Genomic DNA, 19,553 nt, shown 5'->3' on the forward strand with positions numbered 1-19,553 from the left:
CGAACAGCGTTACGTTTTTCGCTCTTCCACCAATTTTTTCGATTGATTCAAATTCGTTTGTTCCATACGTGTGCGAAAACCAACAACAACAACAACGATAGTACAAGCACCCATCTACGTATGTCGGAATGTTTTGTAGGAAGTAAATGGCAAATTGAGCAAATCAAGCGTGAAATTGTGATTTCTTTTAATGGAATGATATAAAATTAATCAAATGAAATGAAAGTACGGTCAAATCCATCGTACACTCTCTATCAATTTATGTTCAATAAACTGATGTTTTGATGGGTCATTAAATATTTTCCATTGTTTACAATTTTTAATTTGTTTCTACATTTGAACACGAAAAATGCGAACTAAAATTTGGTTTTAATCGTAGCAATCGAAATTTCGAGCTGTACGACATTGATAATGGATTCCGAGTAATACAACCAATGTCAGATATCGTAACAATGTTACTCATTGCTTACACATGTTTTGCAATTAAAATGTGTATAGTAAACGACTGGCGACTGTTATGAGGTTTGCACAAGTTTCTGGATCAATGCTTTTGCTAGAAAATGCCGATGACCGTCTCCATTTGCCATGCACTTGATTCGAACGCTTTGCTTCGCCGGCAACAAGTATGTGAATGTGCTTTGTGGGAACGAACGTGTGCCACTACGACGAATGAGTTCCACACACATTTGACACAAACACATTCGAACACACAGCACAGTCTTCTCTCTTACTGAACGAACGAAAAGTGACAATACAAGCAGTGAGCTGTTCTCTCCAGGCAACCAACAGTCGAACCGTTTCTTCGACGGTCGCATACACTTTGGCATAACAATTCTATTCAGTAGTTCGCGAACTGTTCTACTGTGTATATCGTGTTCGAAATTCATTTGTAACAGTTCACTTCAATTGTGTGGTTTGTTGTTAGTTTTTTTGTTTTCCTCCTCACTGTTCGATTATTCAACGTTTCGGTTTCGCATTTTAGTGAAAGGAACAAAAAAAGAATTCTCTCTAGCCGAAAAGAAAAAAGAAGAAGAAAATTAAATATCTTGGACTTAGATTTATTTTTATTGTTTTGCCACCAGCAATCATTGCTGTGTAACATTTATGCACTGTAACGACGAATACACCGACAGCATGAGAGATATAACGTGTTTTAACGTGACGAAAGATACCGAAAAATATATCCATTCGCTCAAGGACATAATTTCATAACAAATCATTGCGTAAGCCAAACATGGATGAGAGGATATATTTTTCGATATCGAACGGCGATTTTATGTGATTTTTGTTGTTGTTTTTTGATTTTTTTCTCTCTTTCGTTCTGTTCTGTTGTTGACGCATTTTATGCAAATTTTTGAGATCTTCTTGCGAATGGTGTGAAATCGAAATGTTTGTGTTGATGTAATTGAAATGAACTCGAATGCATTTGTTTTTTCTTCTTCGTCAATTTGAATTTGAAAGAAAAAACGGTTTTTTTTCGTGGACTTTGATTTTTGTTTTTCGTTTATTTTGTCTAATCTAAACATCGATAGTGTCAGCAGAAATAACCTTTTTTTCGGTGTGCACATTTTGTGCGATTTACTGTACGCCTTTTTTTCATTACTACGTAAATTTTGTTTTTTTTTTCTCACTTAATAATTCGACGTTTCTTTTTTTTTTCTAAATTAGCATTAGCAGATTTCAGCAAATCTTGTTACTCGCTAAAAGCATCAATTCATACTTAACAACAGTTAACGCGATCGAAGCTCAAAGCGAAAAAGAGTAAGAGAATAAATTCCGAAAAAAAGAGAAAACGAACATAATCTAAAAATAGCAAACGAAGATAAGGAAAAGTAGCGAAAGACAAATTATATACAAATCAAAAGGCATTTTGTGTAAACAAAGCGGTAAAACGCAAAAAAAAAATTCTTCAGACACAGACATAACGAGCGCGCATAAGATGTTATGATTCAAGTCAAATTGAAGTTAAACAAGTGTTGCTTATCGAATTAAGAAGATTCAGAAGAACGTAATAAACCGCGAATACCAACGCGTAAATTAAGTAAACGAACCGGTACATACCGAAACAAGCAAGACAGACAGACAGAAAAACAACACTTTGAACATGTGTGCAATTGTAAATGTGGTGTTGCTGGCGTTGATGAGCCTGAGCTACACGGCAACGGCATCAACGCTCCTGGATAAAATTAAAGATGATCCCGACTTATCTCAGGTGAGTTGAAAAAAAAAATTGTTAGATTTTCTTGTTATTTTCTTTGACAAGCGCGTTCATTTATTTGATTCAATTTCAAGACGAATCCATCGAGATTGTCCGACAATGGAATGTGTTCGATGTGTCTATCGGTCGCATTCTTTCGATTGCTTTTCGTCTGACTCATGAAATTTCATTTCTTCTCCAGAATTCATGACTAACAACAATGTTTTTGTTATGACTCTCTGTGTGCCTGTGCATGCGTGTGCTTGTGTGTATGTGTGTTCATACAGATTGTAAACAATTTGACCACTTATTTTATGATCACTGCTTAAATTATCAATTTTAAAATGCAAAAATTCCACAGCAAACATAACAATAGTTTTGGAGAAATGTGTGACATTAGAACTGTGTGTGAGAATTTTACAGAACAAATACATACAGTTTTTTTTTTCGGCGTGGATAACAGCATTTTGAATTGAGAGAGAATTTGTGTCGCTATTCCAATACGGTAGCAACGTTGTCGAATAAGAAGAAGAAGAAGAGGAAGGAGAAGAAATAGACAAACAACAACATCAAGACGAAACAAAACTCAAGACAGAAAAAAAAACGGTCAGCTATGGAACAGACACAAAGCATCCAATACATACACATACAGAGAATGAGAGAGACAGAGCAGCAGCAGCAGCAAGCAATACACAAAATTATTCTGTCATGAGCCAAACACACCGAAAAAAATAAAATAAAAGAATAATACAGCAATATTCTGAGCTCGGTTCGCTCATGTTTATACATATAAACGCTTTAATGTGCGGGATAGAAAGAGGCGCGCAACAGCAACAACAATAAAAACCAATTTCAAGTTCATTGCACTTGGGGAGTGAGAGCGCGCATATATATAGTCAATTGTCAGAGACTTTGATACACATTATACACACAGACACATTCGGGGCATTTAATGTACGATATGATGAGGATGATGCTGATTTGAATTATTTCATTCAATTTATTTCTCTTTCTATCGTATGTGCGTCGCGTAAATGATGGTGCAACATTATCGGCTAGCACACCACCAAAATCTATTTCTCTATCTATCGCTGATGGCACAAATTATTGAACTTGAAGGCATTTCCAATTGGAAATGGCATGAATGCCGAGGATTAATGGAACGGGACACACACACACACTGCATCCAGTTGGAAAAGATGAAACGAAGAGAAGAAAGAAATAAAGAATAAGATATAATGCAGCCACTATCCAAATTAATCTTATTCGTTTAAGATGATCTTTCGTCTTGAGTGTTCATCATTTTTGAACAGATAATAATTGTACGAAACTTTATTATTAACTGCTTTTCTGTGGCAAGTCTTGAAAAATGGAGAGAAACCGAAAGATGCACATTTCAGCCGAAAATGTATCGCTTGAAAAATAGAGATGAGAGAAAGAGACGAATGAAGTGTACGTAGGCAAATAATCAGAAATTCATTGCATTACTTACGGAATAGGTGGTTTCCATGTAAATAATTTTGAAGAGAAGCAAGAACTTTGAGTGGCCCTCATGTTTGAAACTCACTGAAGACAAGAAATCGATGAATGTTAAAATGGTAGTCAAATTGAAACAGCAGTAATTATGCGGTTCACTTTACATAGAGCATCTGATAAAGTGCAACTACTGAAAACGGTGCCTCTTTTGTCCGTATCGGGCCTATTCTGCCCCTCTTTCTCTAGCTCACGCGTGCAATCCTATCGATTTTTGGTGCGCCACTATCTGCGTTCGCCAAATGTTTTGCTTACTTTTGATTTTCAAGTGATATTTCACCGTTTTTGGCAGCTGTTCGAACTGCGTGATCATTCATTTTTCCAATTCGTTCTTATGAATTTGCTATCGAAATTCGATTCCTTTTGAACGTCGTTCGTGTTTTTTTTTCATGCGGTTATTTTCTTGTCGGAAATGCCAAAATGAAAATGCTTTTCGAGATGAATTAATATTGAGAAAAAGGGAAAACCGCCGAAAGAGAAAAAACAACATCGATAGTTTAACAAGCATAAGAATGATGTAGACATTTTAAGAACTTTGTAAACAAGCACAAACCGATATCGAGCGAACTGTTAACACATTTTTGATTTCTATGAGCTGCTGAGATTTTTGATCGTTACGAGTCGAATATTAGTTGATTTTCAATCTACTCAGTAGTTTGATTGCAATTGCAAGTCAAAATGCAACGAACGGAAAATACAACAGTAACACAAAGTGAGAGAGCGATAGAAGTGGAAAGAGTAAAACAGAAAAAACCACATTCACGAAAATCAACAAAGTGTCGAAAGCAACTTTACATTCGTACCACTCAGTCTTGTGTACAGAATCGATATTTAACTAGTCGAATGTTAATTTATGAAACGTTTAAGTGTGTGCTATTTTTTCTCTCGTATTTTCGTGAGTTTAGTGAGTGCTCACGTTGCTTAAGCATGAGCTGCGTTTGTATTAAATTCCATTTATTCAAATTGACTAGTTGACATGCACAACAGTGGCCGCCCCATTAATGCAACACACAAATAAAATGTATTTTATCTTGCAAACGAGCGTTTTAATGCACAGGTGCACCACGATATCAATTTGATGAAAGGAAAAAAAAGGAAACCAACTTGCTGCCCCATTTTATAGCCCGAACAATTTGTACGATCACAATACTTTGTGCGTATAAAAAAATGCAACACACAACAGTTGTATGAATCAGCAAATGAGAATGCATTGAACTGCGCACAAAGAACTGTATTTTGCCATAAAGAAAAAGCTACAACAACTACTCCAAAGCAATATCAAATAACACACAAATCAACAGCCAAATACAACCAAAAACGAAATTGTATATATAGTGCATTCGCTGTATAATCGTCACATATACGTCACGACCAGTCAACCAAATGGAAAAAAAGCGTGTATGCCGTTTTTTTCTCGCTCTGTCTCTCGCCACTACGCTCGTTTTTTCCGCACTTTTCTCTCAGCTCAGCACGAATTTTTCTTTGTTATGTCGAATGGCACAAATTCACCCGGACCGGGCATATGTTGGTATAGATATTGTTCTTTATCCTTTTATTTGTATTTTTTCTCTCTCTCTCTCCCTTTCACTGATTCCGTTCGCTGAAATCTGTGGAATGCAATTTTTCAAGCAAACAAAGCGCTGAAACGGATTTCACAACTAATAAATTATTAACACACACACACACACATTTCTTCGCTTCAAACAAAGCTACTTTTCTAAATAATATGTTAAATCTTTGCCGGAGTGAAATTCGCATAACTCCCCAATGTTTTTATATGTATATGTATGCAATCGCTCGAAGTGGTTCTCAGTGCCATACATTCGTTTGTGTTTGAAAGCTTTTGACATTTTGATGGAGGCATCATGTGTGTGTGTACGACTGTACGTAGTAGATGGCAAACTCACCCGCAATCCACCATATATCACTCAGCTAAAAATCTTTTGAACACATCCTTATCTAACCATATTACATGAGCGATGTTTATAACATCACTGGACCATTTTTCGGATCCAATTTTAACATATAAACGCGTTTTCACATTAAAACCATTCCCGATTATATATGTACGTATTCTATATCTTTTTTCTTCTCGCTCCCATATATTAGTCCTTATTTACAAACACACACAAAACCACTTGACTGGAAAAAAAGGAGATTGACCATAGAAGAGGAAAAAAAAGTGTGTGTGTATGTATGTGTGTGTGCCCACGCAACGGTCAATGCACCTCGCATAGTTTGTTGAATTGCGTTTGTCAACAAATGAAAATATTTTGCAATTTTTTTTTATGTTTACCATAAGATACAACAATAAATCGAGGAATATTCTATTGCATTTTATCCCGCTACCCATACTTTATTTGCACGCATATACACAGGCTCTTATCCGCCTATGTTTCCCGGCAAACGCTTGCTTTTTGCCTCTCTTTCTCGAGTGTATGTGTTTGTGTTTGCGTTTGCATATGGACATTGTGGTGGAAACAAATTGTATTGCCATCGGTTTACATTATTTTAAGACCAAATGATAATAATAATAGTTTGGTCAATTTTCCTCCGGCCAATTTTTTTTTCTTCATATTTTTATCGACTTATTCCGGTGGTGCCTCACACAAATGATATTCTGTTCAAATTGGTTTTAGCTTCCAATCGTTTTTTTTGTGCTCGTTCCATTATACATTTTCACAACTCGTTTTTTTGTGTGTGTGATTGAATGTGCAATTATGCAATGCATGCAGTCTTTTCGCTTCAACTAATTCATTTATACTGACAGGTTTTTGCAAATATTTTTCATGATCAAAAGCGTTTTTATTGGTTTTATATACAATTATTGGCAGAGAGTGAAAAAATAAATAAAAAACGTATATTAGAACAAATAGCGACAAATTTTACACTCTCACAATATTGAGAGAGAGAGAGAGAGACAGAGAGAGAGAGAGAGAGAGCCAAAAATAATATTACGGCATGAATGCACCCATAATATAATGGGGGCACAATATTTATTTATGCATAAATTATGTACACCGAATATTGCAAAAGAAATGCATTGATTAGGCGATTGCATCGATCGAACAACGAAAAAAACAGCAAAAAACACATAATAAAACTGTTCACCGTAAACAATTGCTTTTATAAAGAGAAAGAGAATAAGCGAGCAAAAGAGAGAGCGATAGAGGGAGACAGAGAGTTCCGCAATTCCATTCAGAGAGTAATTTCACCGGTGATGTACTCGAGAGCTCTGAAATTTTAAATTCGCCGTCGTCGTTTTCGTCGATTGTGTATGCTATGCTAGTTTCCTTTATTTCGACAGTAAATTTTTGCATAAACCTGAATCTGGTCTTATTTGCCAATTTTCCGTGCGCATATTTTGCACAAAAAAAACCTTTGAATATGGAAATTCAATTACGTTCATAACATCCAATAGTAAACTATTACCGTCGTATGAAAAGAGTTTTATTGCCATATATTGATTCCATGTTGATGGTTTTTTTCTTCAACAAAAATAAATGTTTGCATTTGGAACGAAAAAAAGCAACAACAACAACAACGAACGGATTGTAAAACTCGATCGCATAATGCCGTGGATCTGTGTTTGCCGAATGGGAGAAAAAAGAGGAGAAAAGCAATGAAAATGCATTTTTAAATTTAATTTACAAGTAATGTTTTTGAATGAATGATAGACTCACAATAGACAAATGACAGTTTTCAACGGCATCTGCGTTGCTCTCTATTGAATCTCTCTCGTATCATCATTATAATCCTCGTCGTGTTGAGTTTATCCGAAATGGTGCTCTTTAATTCAATTTGTCCAATGGCCTTAAAATTGATTCGCAAACAACGATGCGTACGATTCCAAGCATTTTCATAAGGTATTTGCCAAGTTTAAGTATGTTTTGAAAACAGAGTACTTGATAGTCATTTCCTTACTTCAATGGACAAGGCATTTTGGGTCGTTTTACTCTCTGTTCGTCTCACATTTGTCATATTTATCCATCGGCTCTTGAGCGCCGGTTTTTTTTGTTGTTAACCATCTCTATTTCTATATCGTGCACTTCATGTGACGTGGGCCCTTGTGTTGCTTGTTGTGATGCCCATCGTGCCTTTTACCCAACAAACTGTGAAAAGTAATCGTTTAGCAATAGATTTACGTTCATGGTTTTTATAACACATTTTCGTTCCGTGCGCTCTTTCTCTTTCTCCACAAATCTTCCCGAGAGTAAGAAAAACGGCACAATGTATACTCAAGCAAGTAAAGCCGAAAAAATTCACACACAAAGAATCACAAAGCAAACAGCGATACAGATACATGAAAGAGATGTTAAGATTTGGCCACATTCAACGTAATTTATGTTGAGAGAGGTAGCCCATTTGATACGCCGTGATTCTTTCTTTATTTGTACCAATTTTTTTTTTCTCATTCGTCTTCTTCCAAATCGTATTTACGAATGATGTGCGCTGAATAACGTCTTGAGTTGGGACCGAGAGAGCGAGAGCGAGAGAGAGAGAGAGAGAGAGAGAGAGAGAGAGAGAGAGACCAAACGGAAAATTCACAAAAGTGACAATCACAACAACGACAACAACAGAATCAACATGCAGAAAGAAATCAAGAGAAAAACGAGCGAGCCTATAAATTGTGATTATGGCCAGAATTATACTCGATTGAAATGTCTGCCATTCAAGTGGGTACTCATAATATGCTCTTGATCGTTCGATTTCAATGTACTTCTATTTAATGATGTTTAATGCGAAATTTGTAAGCAATAGAAGAATAAAAAACACAACAATCACAAAGCGACAACAACACAGTCTCGAGACGCACTGCCACGTTGTGTGCACATATAGGTGACTGAATAATAAAATCATATTACTTACACAAATTCATTCCATTTATTTTCTTCTTCTTCTTATTTTTCACCGTCGTCGTCGTCCGTTGTTGTCATCCATCGTCGAACTTTCAAAATACGCTTCACATGATGGAACGGCATCAGACTTTTGTGGCATGGATTCTGTTTTTTTTTTCAAAGCTGTAAATGTTGTGAAAATAATCAAATTTTCACTTGGATTGTCAAATTGTTTTTGTAAGCGATAGCTATACAAATGCGAACTTGAAAATACGAAATAGAGCAAATCTTGTTTTTCTTTTGCTTCGATGCTTTCTGATTAATTGCTGTCATTTTGGTTGGGATTTGAATGTCAGCTGAGAAGGGAAATCGATACATTTCAATCTTTTTTCATATCAATTTAGTTTAAAACGACCAACTGGGTGTTGTTTGCCCAATTTCATTGAATTCTTTCAATTGATTGCTCACCCAAAAAAAACACATAAATTTTTGGAAAGTTAAAATCGTCTATAAGCATGACCAATAACCATATCAATTGAATTATGAAAAAAAGACGAAATAATGCTATTGAACAATCCCTCAATGACTGTTAGATAATAATTGAATTATGGGGTTCGGTTCGCTTCATACAATTCATTGAGAATTCCACTCTCACTTGGCATTTTTTTTCTCTCGCTTAATTGGATGCAAAAGAAATCAATTTTCTACAAGGTGTCATTATTAAACGCATCTCAAATTCATTAATTGACCAAGAGACGGTTGAATGAAAAAAAAGAGCAGAAAAAACGCATACCGGCACTTTCCTTAACGTTTGTCTGGCAATGCTATTATTCAGTAACATTTTTACGCTTGTACTTTTCGCAATGAAACTGCGGCCCCTTTATAAATGCATAAACATGACTCACGGACACACAAATTTATTCAATATTCAAATAAATTTATTCAACGTGTTCCCATGCACACACACACACGCACACGCACAATAACATCAACATGTAGTCCATGTCAACGATTACAATTTATCGCATAATTCAAAACACGTAAAAGCCTTTTGATTCAATTAAAATATTGAGCTGATGACTCGTTGTCAGGATGTTCAGAATAGAAAACACCAGTCACGAATCATGAACAGAAAAATGTTCGAAATGACAACAACGAACAGACGACGAAAAAAATGACCAAAAACATGCAAACGCCCAAAGAATAACCGCGGTGTTCGTTTTAAAACAATGAGCAATAACCGTAATGAGATACAAAATAAGTGTCGGTTTTATTGAGCATAGACGCGACAATAAAAAAAAACAGTGTACATTAAACACTTTCGTCCGAAAATAAAAGACAAACGAGATTTTAATTAATGGCATTCACTTCGAATCCATCTACACTTTGGTTACTCAAGTAGCACCGAAGAACGAGAACCAAAAAAAAAGAAAAACACAGCACGAATCGATATATACTCTAAATGTGGAATAATTGAATCATAATTTTGATAAAAGTATTTAAGCCCTAGACGCTTGATCATTGATGCAGAAATTATGTGAGGTAGTCTGCCAAATTATTTTCGAACATATTATGCGTTGCTGAAGAATTTAATCGGAATCGTAGTGAGTTCGAGTGAAGAGCAATTACTTCCAAATACTGGAGAAAGCAATTTACTGTTCATTTTGTGAACATTCCGTTACCCACAAATTGTTGTCGATCACTGTTTTGTATTGCTTATGAAAATCCTGTGCTCACGCACAAATCGTGAGTTCACTATTGCTTTCGCATTGTTTTGAAAATGCCCGAGTTAAGAGGCAGACAGTCTTGTGTTGATGTTGTTGTTGTTGTTGATGAAGATGATGATGATGATGATGATGCAGTTACTCGTGTTAAATATTTTGCCAGATCCGGAAATTATGTTCATTGCAAACGGGCGCTTATTTGCTCTATATATGAACGCTAGAGAGTGAAAAAAATGCCAACAAGCAAATGACGATCCGGTTTTAATTATTTGTACTAAACTCTCTCTCTCGCTCTTCCTCTCTTTCACCCAAATACGGTATTTTCAATTAGCTCATCAAATTGAAATAACTCTGCATTGATTCTGTTTTGTGATGGCATGCAAAAGTGAGTTCTATCCCGCTCTTTTAATTTAATTGTCTTTTGTGGATGTATGCATGCGTGTGTGTAGTAAAATGTGTGCCAAAACTAAATCACGACTCTAATTAGATGTGTCAGCGTCTATTAATTAAATGCTACATAAATGCATCTTGTTGGCACAGCCATTCAGAGAGAGAGAGAGAGAGAGGATGAGCGACAGATGCTGCGAATGTTATGTAATTTAATGTGTCGAATGCAGAGTTGGGTTTGTGTATCTGTAGCAGTGGAAAACAGTTTTGTCGATGATTATGCACGCGGATACACAAAAATGTTTCAACTAAATTTCAAAACGTCTATGCATGTTAATTATGCACTGGGTGTGTATTTCATTGTATATGAGGCTGTGAGAATGAAAATGGCAATACAGGAATAAACATTCTGAAGCGCATCAAGAAAAAAAAAATCGCAAAAGTGAATCATGAGTTCTGAATACGCAAAAGTGAACCATGAACCTCCTATGCTGCCCATGTAAATTCATGTTTCTATTCAGATGTTCACTTTTGCATATTCAGAACTCATGATTCATTTTTGCGAATTTTTTTTCTTGATGCGTTTCAGAATGTTTATTCCTGTATTGCCATTTTCATTCTCACAGCCTCATATGTGTTAATTGTTTAAAGCCAGCAAAATTGCGAGTGTGCGTTAATGTGCGTGTGTTTGTGTCGTGTCGTGAAAATGTAAATATTTCCGAATGATATCACTTGGTGCGGTTTACAGGTACAGCTTCAAAGTACTAATCATTTGACGGAATCAAACATTCGAGGCATGATTTTGCCGTATTCTAAGAAGAACCACGAATTGAAGTCATAATAGAAAAAAAGAACACACTGTCAACAACCGTCTCTCGATTCTTTCCTTTCACCGATCCATCGACACTGGTGTGACCAGAATTTTTAATAAACTCATAAAGCGAAGTGCCGAAAAATCACTTCGAACCCCATTTATGTGACAAATTATGAAAATGAATACATGCAACAGACAATTGAACGGAACATTTTGATGTAGTAATTAATTTGTAATGATTTGATTGCAACATGGAAATTAAATTCATGAATGATTCGGACGATGGTTTTTTTTCAGTGCGCGGGTGGAAGTGTGCACTGAGCTATCTGATCTAGATTATTTGCATATTGCAATTGGTCGTTTAAATTTTGCTACGATAATAGAGTGGCAAAATCTTTGCGACAATACGGCACACAATAGAACTTGGAAAATCGAGAAAATGGCAACGAACTTTGCAAATGGAAATGAGAGGATAAACAAAAGGAAGAGATATAGCGACAGAGACGAACGGCACGATCAAACGAAACGTCATACAGCGCACGAAATGAAAGACAATTTATACACTAATGTCAATGCAACGCGATGCAAACGATTCTTACAAACATTACTGATGTCCATTTCATATGCAATCACAAGATACTACTGCTCGTGAATATGGCCCGACCTCTATTTTCAGTCGATCTCATTCAAACAGTTTGCAATCGATTTAGTTCGCATCGCAAATGCACCACATTCAATTCAATAGATTCGAGGAATTCAACAGAGACATCATCTCGTTAGAGTGAAATAACAAACCGGGGTGCGAGAATGACTGAGAGCGTGAACGAGAAGAGAGAGAGAGAGAGAAAAAAGAGAGAAAGTGCAATATTCATTTCGGAGCATTGGGAAAACAATAGAAAATGCATGGCCCGTTCACTGCCATTGCTAAATAGAGGCACAAATACGAAATACGAACGGCATGCTTTCTCGTTCATCGTAGAATGTAAATATAAAACTAAGGTTCTTGTTGCATTTTTTTGTTGCTCTCTCTCTCTCTCTTTCTCTCTCTCTATCTCTCTCTCTGTGTCGTTTCATCCTCTTTATGTTCCTTTCTCTATCTATATATACACATATCTTTCAGCCAATAACCACTATTCGCAGTGTGTTGCTTTTTTCCCATTTCAAATATATATTCCGACTTTTATTCTCTTCGTGTCGCTCTGTGTATTCACCAAGAGAATACTAATTACATTGTTGCGTATAAATTTAAATAGTCGGAAAAACAAAACGAGAGAAATGAAGAAGAAGCAGCAGAGAAATAATACACACACAGACAGAATTTCAGAGCTAAATTGACGAGAATGGCTGCGGGGACTGGAGCGAAGAAGAAAAATTGATGAATGGCTTTCTTTTAGAAACTAGATTACATTTCATGTAATGCATACAAATGCGAAAATTACAGTTGCACTTTGATTTTGATCCATGATGCATTTTGATGAAATTCTTTTAGAAATGACAATGCCAATCGAATGAAATGAGCACACGAGCCATGAAAATGACTGGACACAAAGTGAGCAACGAATACAAAGAAAAAAAAAACGAGTCACTTTATCTACAGAACATGCAAATGATCTATTGAGTTGGGGTTATTTTAAACGGATTTGGTAAACAGGGCATATTCAGATGGAAAAAATGCTCTTTTTTCTCAATGTGTAAAATGTAAATACTTGTTTCTATTTTCTTGAAGCATGCACACGCACAGGCACACATCGGTTGCGTTGAATGATCAGTTTTTTTCTCTGTACATTCAGTGTGTCACCGCCTTAGCTCTTGACTCATTCTTAAATGCTAGCTTGTATTTTCAGAACGTTGATTACTCAACGCTCATTTGTTTATAATTTCTTAAGAAAGAAACCGGTTTTTTACATACACGTTGACGAAGCACGTTGATTCAAAATGCACACCGGCATCTGATCACATACACACATCTCACCGAATTGAACAAACGATCGCGCGCACGTACGCATACCAACATAGATCGCGTCATATGTGATCTCGTTCGAAATTTTGAATATCATTTGCACATATTTGATGTATTCAAACAAGAATCTGTCAAAATAGTCGTTGACTTAGCATTCACTATGGTTTATGGACTCGTAACGAATCACCACAATAAACGAATGGGCCGCAAAACGAAGCAACTAACCGACCGACCGACAAGTCAACAAGAATGTCGAATTCGAAGGGGATCCATTTTTAATTGAATTTTACGCAGAAGATGTGGGCATTGTTTGCATAGGGAAAATTCAGATTTTAACCTCGTATGATTATGACCAGGAAACAGAGACCAAAAAGGCTTGAGGCGTTTGACTTGAAACTATTATCATAATGTCAACCGGAAAATATGACAGCATTCAATCATCAGCCGTTGCCACTTTTTGACGATCCCAGCGTAAATATTGACTGGGCCTGGTTTATTTGCGTTTGTGTGGTAAACAGTATCCACAAACATAATCCACACGGCGGCAATGTGAGAGATGTGTATCGATATCGCAAGAGACACACTCTCATTCACTTTTCACTCACACCCAGGCATTCATCGACTGTCGCCACACTGATCAATATGTATACAATTGTATTTGACGCGCTGTTGTTTCTCTTTATGTTCGCTCATTGTTTTGTGTGTTTTCTTCTCACATGGCCTCTGTGCATGTGTATGTGTCGGAGTGTGTATGTGTGTTTGCTGTTGTGCATGCTCATGCTGTATCTGCACGAAACACAGACCATCAAAAAGAATACGTACATAAATTAACTTTAGAATGAGAACAAATGAACGCGCGGCAATTCCAATACGACGTTACTACTTGTCCTCAGTCACATACTTACACAGTGTCGTCAGTGCGGAAATCTTCCATAGCACAAAAACCAAAATGAAAAAGAAGAAGAAAAAAATTCAATTAGACGAGAACAAAAACTAATAGTAAATTTGTTATACATCACAGCCGGCGCCTTGAAAATGCACCTCATCTGTTTACTCAACTACTACTCCACATACACATATTTTTGCTCGTCGGTGTCGTCGTCGTTGTTGTTGCCGGTCGTTTTCATTGCTCCACATTTTACGGATAAATCATGTTAACTCCATCCAATTTATATATAGTTCATAATTGTTATCGTTTCACTAGTTAAGTCCCGTATGCCAGCCACTTTGCCTCTCGAACGCGCTTAATACGCTCTTGACAATTATTATGGGCACACTTGCACAAACAGTTTGTTTTGATGCATTCAAAAGGCGATAAACGGTCAAGATAATAAATAGTAATCATGTTTTAATGAGTTTTCTCATACTACCCAAAATACTGGGGCTACTTATTCTATGAACAAACAAATCACGATTAACAAACGACGTGTAAATCGAATTTGATGCGCATCGGATAAGGTGTCTCTCTCTCTGTTTGGCACTTATTGAATTCTAAAAGTGATTTATCGTCATGTCGCTTTCGATTAGTGCACGATTTTTGCCATCTCCACTCAAAATGCCTTCGGTGATAACAAAAATACGACATATGGTACATCTGAATATTCTTTTTTTTCGGTTTTTCGTGCTGGTCGTTCGCCTCGAACACATTTTTTTCACATAAATAATCTTAGCCGAACGCACAATTGCATAAAAATGAGAAAGCGCGAGAGATAGAGAAGGTGCATGCCATTTTTTATGTTTGCCCATGACAGAATTGTTCATTCAGCTCAATACTACTGTGACATTTCTCACATTTTTCCCGCTCTCTCTCTCCCTCTGCACTGTGATTTGTACGTTTGCAACAGATGCATAATCATGATTTTAAATTGCAAGTTTTGCACCATTCTCCACGCATTTGTGCTCTTCAGCACTGGATGGCGGATGGATTCACGTGTACCGGCCGGCCGGCCGGCAAACGTACGTAAATTCGCATCATCATCGTCATCTTCTTCAAAGCGGCAACATTCTTTGTCACGTTTTTTCTCGTTGATACGGTCCAAAGCCGGGCAAAAACGGCGTCATGCCATTCGTGAATTTAATTTTTCAATCATGGAAAAAAATGTATGTTGTCTCTTTGGCGCTCGTGTTCATTCTGTTTTCTATGTTTATATTACTATTTTATTTAAAATGAATGAACATCCGGTGATGCAGATCGCTTAAAGCGAGTTCCGCCCATAAAATAATGTGGACATAATTACCTGTTTGCAAGTGTACTGTGTTGACCATTGCACATGGAGTTGAGTGAGTGAGAGAGAGAGAGAGAGAGAGAGAGAGAGAGAGACGGACTCTGAAGAACATCGCATACAAGAACAATCATACCAAATACCAAAATGAATCAACACATTCAATGGTCATTCATGTTGCGTTTCATTTCCCATGTTTGTTTGTTTTTTTACACATTTAACACAATTACAAGCACACGGAGAGCATTCATTGAAACAGATTGTACAATGTAAATCCGATTTAGCCATAGTCGCATTTTTAACGCAAAAATGAACGCAATCATTTTAATAAATATTTGTTTGTGTGAAAATTAAAGCGTACATGGATTGGTCACTGATGTTATTGCCGCCGCTGTTGTTGTTGTTGTTGCTGTTGTCTTTTAATTGAGTCAATAAAGCGGCAAAAACTACGAAGGAAAAAAAAATACTCGTTAATTTTTTGTTGGCCGATGATGCTGTCATCGAACGAAGCCATTGCGCAACCGAGAGATTCCAAGCGAATTATTCCCGAAAATTGTGTCACTTCAATGAGATTTCATTCATCAAACACACGTACACACACGAATGCGTCATATATTCTATCTCCAGCTCACATTGTCACTATATGTCATCACATCGTTTATATTACTTTGTAATATTTCACTGATTGTAAACAGCTTAGACACACCCAACGATCGATAGCGTATTCAGTTTGCAAGTTAATTATCCATCGATTTGATGCGCGACTCACGTTCCTATAAAGAAAAAACAGTGTTCTAACGCTGATAAAAATTCGAAGCGACGGAGGCACAGTCTAACCGATGTGATGCAAAAATCATATGCTGCCAAAAGTGCCGAAAAAATGCGACATCAAAACCAGTTTTCATAATTTTGTTTCCCTCTCGCATTCGTTCGCTCGCTCATTCTCGCCATTGAAAAATATACCCGTGCTTAATGATTAGAACTCTGGAGCAAAACTGTGCGGATAATAATTTTATGCAAACATCATTTAAAAACGAGTACTTTTTTCCTACTCGGTCTCTCTCTCTCTCCCTCTCTCCCTCTCTATGTTGTTGTTGTTGTTGTATGCCGCGTATAGTAAGAGTGACATGAAATGTTAGCGAAAATTGCCTAAAGAAAATCCATGAAAAACATTGACTGTTTGCACACGGCTTATCCACACATAGCTCAGGTGTACGAAAAGCATTTCACAATGAAACGAATTTGACAGTATACACAGCCGAACGCACCCGGCGAAAAAAAGGAAACTACACACTGCCATAACAGCATAGCATTACCAGAAGCACGGCGGAAGGGAAAAAAAATTAGCGGATGGGGCAAATAAAAGTGATGAAGAAAACGGCGTTTTTTTTTCGGCATAAATCCGCTTCATTATAATGTTATGTTTGTGTTGTAACAACTATTACAAAATGCTTACGTCTAATTTGGACTATTTGATTTTCAAAGCATGTCCTTCCTCTCCATTCCACTTAAGTGTTGAAAAACCTTCAAATTAAACAAACTTTCAAATGAGCTTCAAGAAGGCAATGTGTGTGTGTGTGTTTTTTCCCGTTACATTGTTCCTGTGAGATGTTAAAAAGGGCTCGTTTGAAAATCTATTCACAGCAGAATTTTATTTGACAGTTTATTCAAGCGGTTTTCAGAACATTCTCAACAGAGGGTTATTTCTCAGGCACGACTATAAAATTATATTCATTGTTTTCTTTTCTCTTTTTCTCTTTGTGTTTGTGGGTTTGTGTTTGCCCCAAAAACTATATAATTGTATGTTATTTCAGGAGGCAGAATTTGATGGAAAATCCCATTCAGCGGTCTTATTGATTTTTATTTTGTTTGCTTGAAACGCGATGAGTTTAAACTTTTTTTTCACGCTCGATTTCGGCTATCAATTTCAATATCATTAAATATGCTTCCATTTTTTCTCATTTTATTCACAAATATTTCAAAAAGGAAAGCAAAAGGGGAAAAAAAACGTCCAGCACTCTTTCAAATCGATACTTCTTTTCAATGGATTGCGAGTTAAAATGACACAACGGAAAATGCATTAAAATTTCATACCGATTCTCGATCATCGACACGATGGCTACCGTCAGCTACTTCTTCTTCTTCTTTTTTCTTCCATATAAACCAAAGTCATAAATTATAAGCTGACATTAAAGTGAATACCTTAAAGTCTGACATGGAAAAATGACATGAGTCGAATATGTGTGTAACGTAATTTCATGCGTTGCATCGTGTTTGTACGACTAATATGCCAGCTACATATGTTGCCTGTTTTGCTGAAGTTTCATTCAACAGAACACACGAGAGATAGGAAGGGAGACACGGCAGATAGAGAGCAGAATGTGCTTCGAGGAATAGACATTCTTTCACTCGCAACACTGCGCTCGAAATGAGCAAAACACATTACAATTTTTCGTCTCGTTGAATCGCTCGAAATAATTAAGCGGCCAGAAGTGCGAGAAAGAGAGGGATAGAGAGAGAGAGAGAGAGAGAGAGAGAGAGACATTGATAGATATGCAATCGTTGTAAACAATATCACATATTTCATGTACGCATCATTTAATTTCATTTGTAAAGATTCTTGTTTGCGTCGAGCGGTCCTGATCGAAGCGATAGTCAATTTTATTGAATAAATTTTGGGATGAATCGAACGACCGCGCTCGCGCTCATTTTGTTGCAATGAGTAACAAATGAGCGAGTGTGAGTATTTCTTTTTTCCGTTCGATTTTGCCGGAGAGATAACGTTTTGAAAAAGTCATTAGGAATTGTTGGTAAATGGGAAGCCAAAAACCGCATAAATTAAATGAATGACAATTATAATTTCAACGTCGAGAAAATGCTATGCATGATCGCCACCATTTCGGTTAGGGTTCAGATCAATTGCATGCAACAACTATATATGCTGTTTCGAACTGTGGCGAGCCGAGGCGCGCATATGCACTTAATTTGAGTCTTTTAAATGCAAGCAAAAGAATGAGAATGTGAAATCCTTCGAAATTCAAACAATAAAACGGAGGCATGATGCGTTAATCTAATTAGCGGCAATGATGTATTCATGAAACCGCCTTTTAAATCTACCGGCTTTTGAACTTCTGCATCCATACATATATATCCATTTCGACATGGATGATGTGTGAAAATTGTCGAAAAGTCATTCATCGCGCATCATGCGCACTCTTCTGCTTTTAATAATTGTTGGAAAAAATGACGAGTCTAATTGAAGCAATATGGCATTTGATGTAAAGACCACCAATCAATTGCTGGTTTCGAATAGTCGAACTGTCAATGAGTAACAATGTCTGCGTGCTGCCTTTCAGAGAAATTCGATCGGTCGTGCGACCATGTTTCAATTTTCATCCATTGGCACACAGTACAACAAACGGGCTTCGGTCTGTACAACAACAACAAAAACAACATCGAGACCACAGATCAAAGATGCCTTTTATGCCTCGAAATGGTGAATTGAAAGCGAAACCAGAGACAGAGACTGGCCGACGCTTCAATGTGAATGGATTGTCGTCACAACGCTTGATAATGAATATATGCACATTACAAAATTGGCTGCAACGGGCTATGCAAAAGATAAATTACATTTGACTTTGAATCTGATTTGCTCATCGGCGAATGAAGCGAAAAGTGGCCATTCATTGGGTGGATGTGGGGATGTATGTCAAAAATGCACACACGTGCCAAGGCTGAAAGCGATTCTTGGGTTTCATTTTCTGTGCCTCGCTTTTGGTATGCTCTGTTTCGTTATCGATTGTTGCAGATTGTGTTGACTGTGTATCTCTCTCTCTCTCTCTCTCTCTCTCTCTCTCTCTCTCTCTCTCTCTCTCTCT

At 36.8% G+C, this 19,553-nt stretch overlaps 1 protein-coding gene across 6 annotated transcripts in view; it reads left to right on the forward strand.

Annotated features, from left to right (window-relative positions):
• The first annotated feature begins 783 nt into the window (after nt 1-783).
• The window catches only part of LOC129578847 (fasciclin-1), a 100,752-nt gene continuing 81,982 nt past the window's right edge, over nt 784-19,553 (forward strand). The window contains exons 1-2 of one of the 6 annotated variants that reach the window (XM_055468035.1): nt 784-920; nt 1,669-2,212. In XM_055468035.1, coding sequence (XP_055324010.1) covers nt 2,105-2,212 — 108 coding nt within the window. In that variant the 5' untranslated portion in view covers nt 784-920; nt 1,669-2,104. Of the gene's footprint in view, nt 921-1,108; nt 1,584-1,668; nt 2,213-19,553 lie in introns of those variants that run through there. The other 5 variants (XM_055468031.1, XM_055468033.1, XM_055468032.1 and 2 more) reach the window with 5 other exon arrangements.

This window comes from Sitodiplosis mosellana, unplaced genomic scaffold, assembly GCF_009176505.1.
Source record: "Sitodiplosis mosellana isolate CC-2019 unplaced genomic scaffold, AAFC_SMos_1.0 Smas_scaffold_6226, whole genome shotgun sequence".
Classification (NCBI taxonomy): domain Eukaryota; kingdom Metazoa; phylum Arthropoda; class Insecta; order Diptera; family Cecidomyiidae; genus Sitodiplosis; species Sitodiplosis mosellana.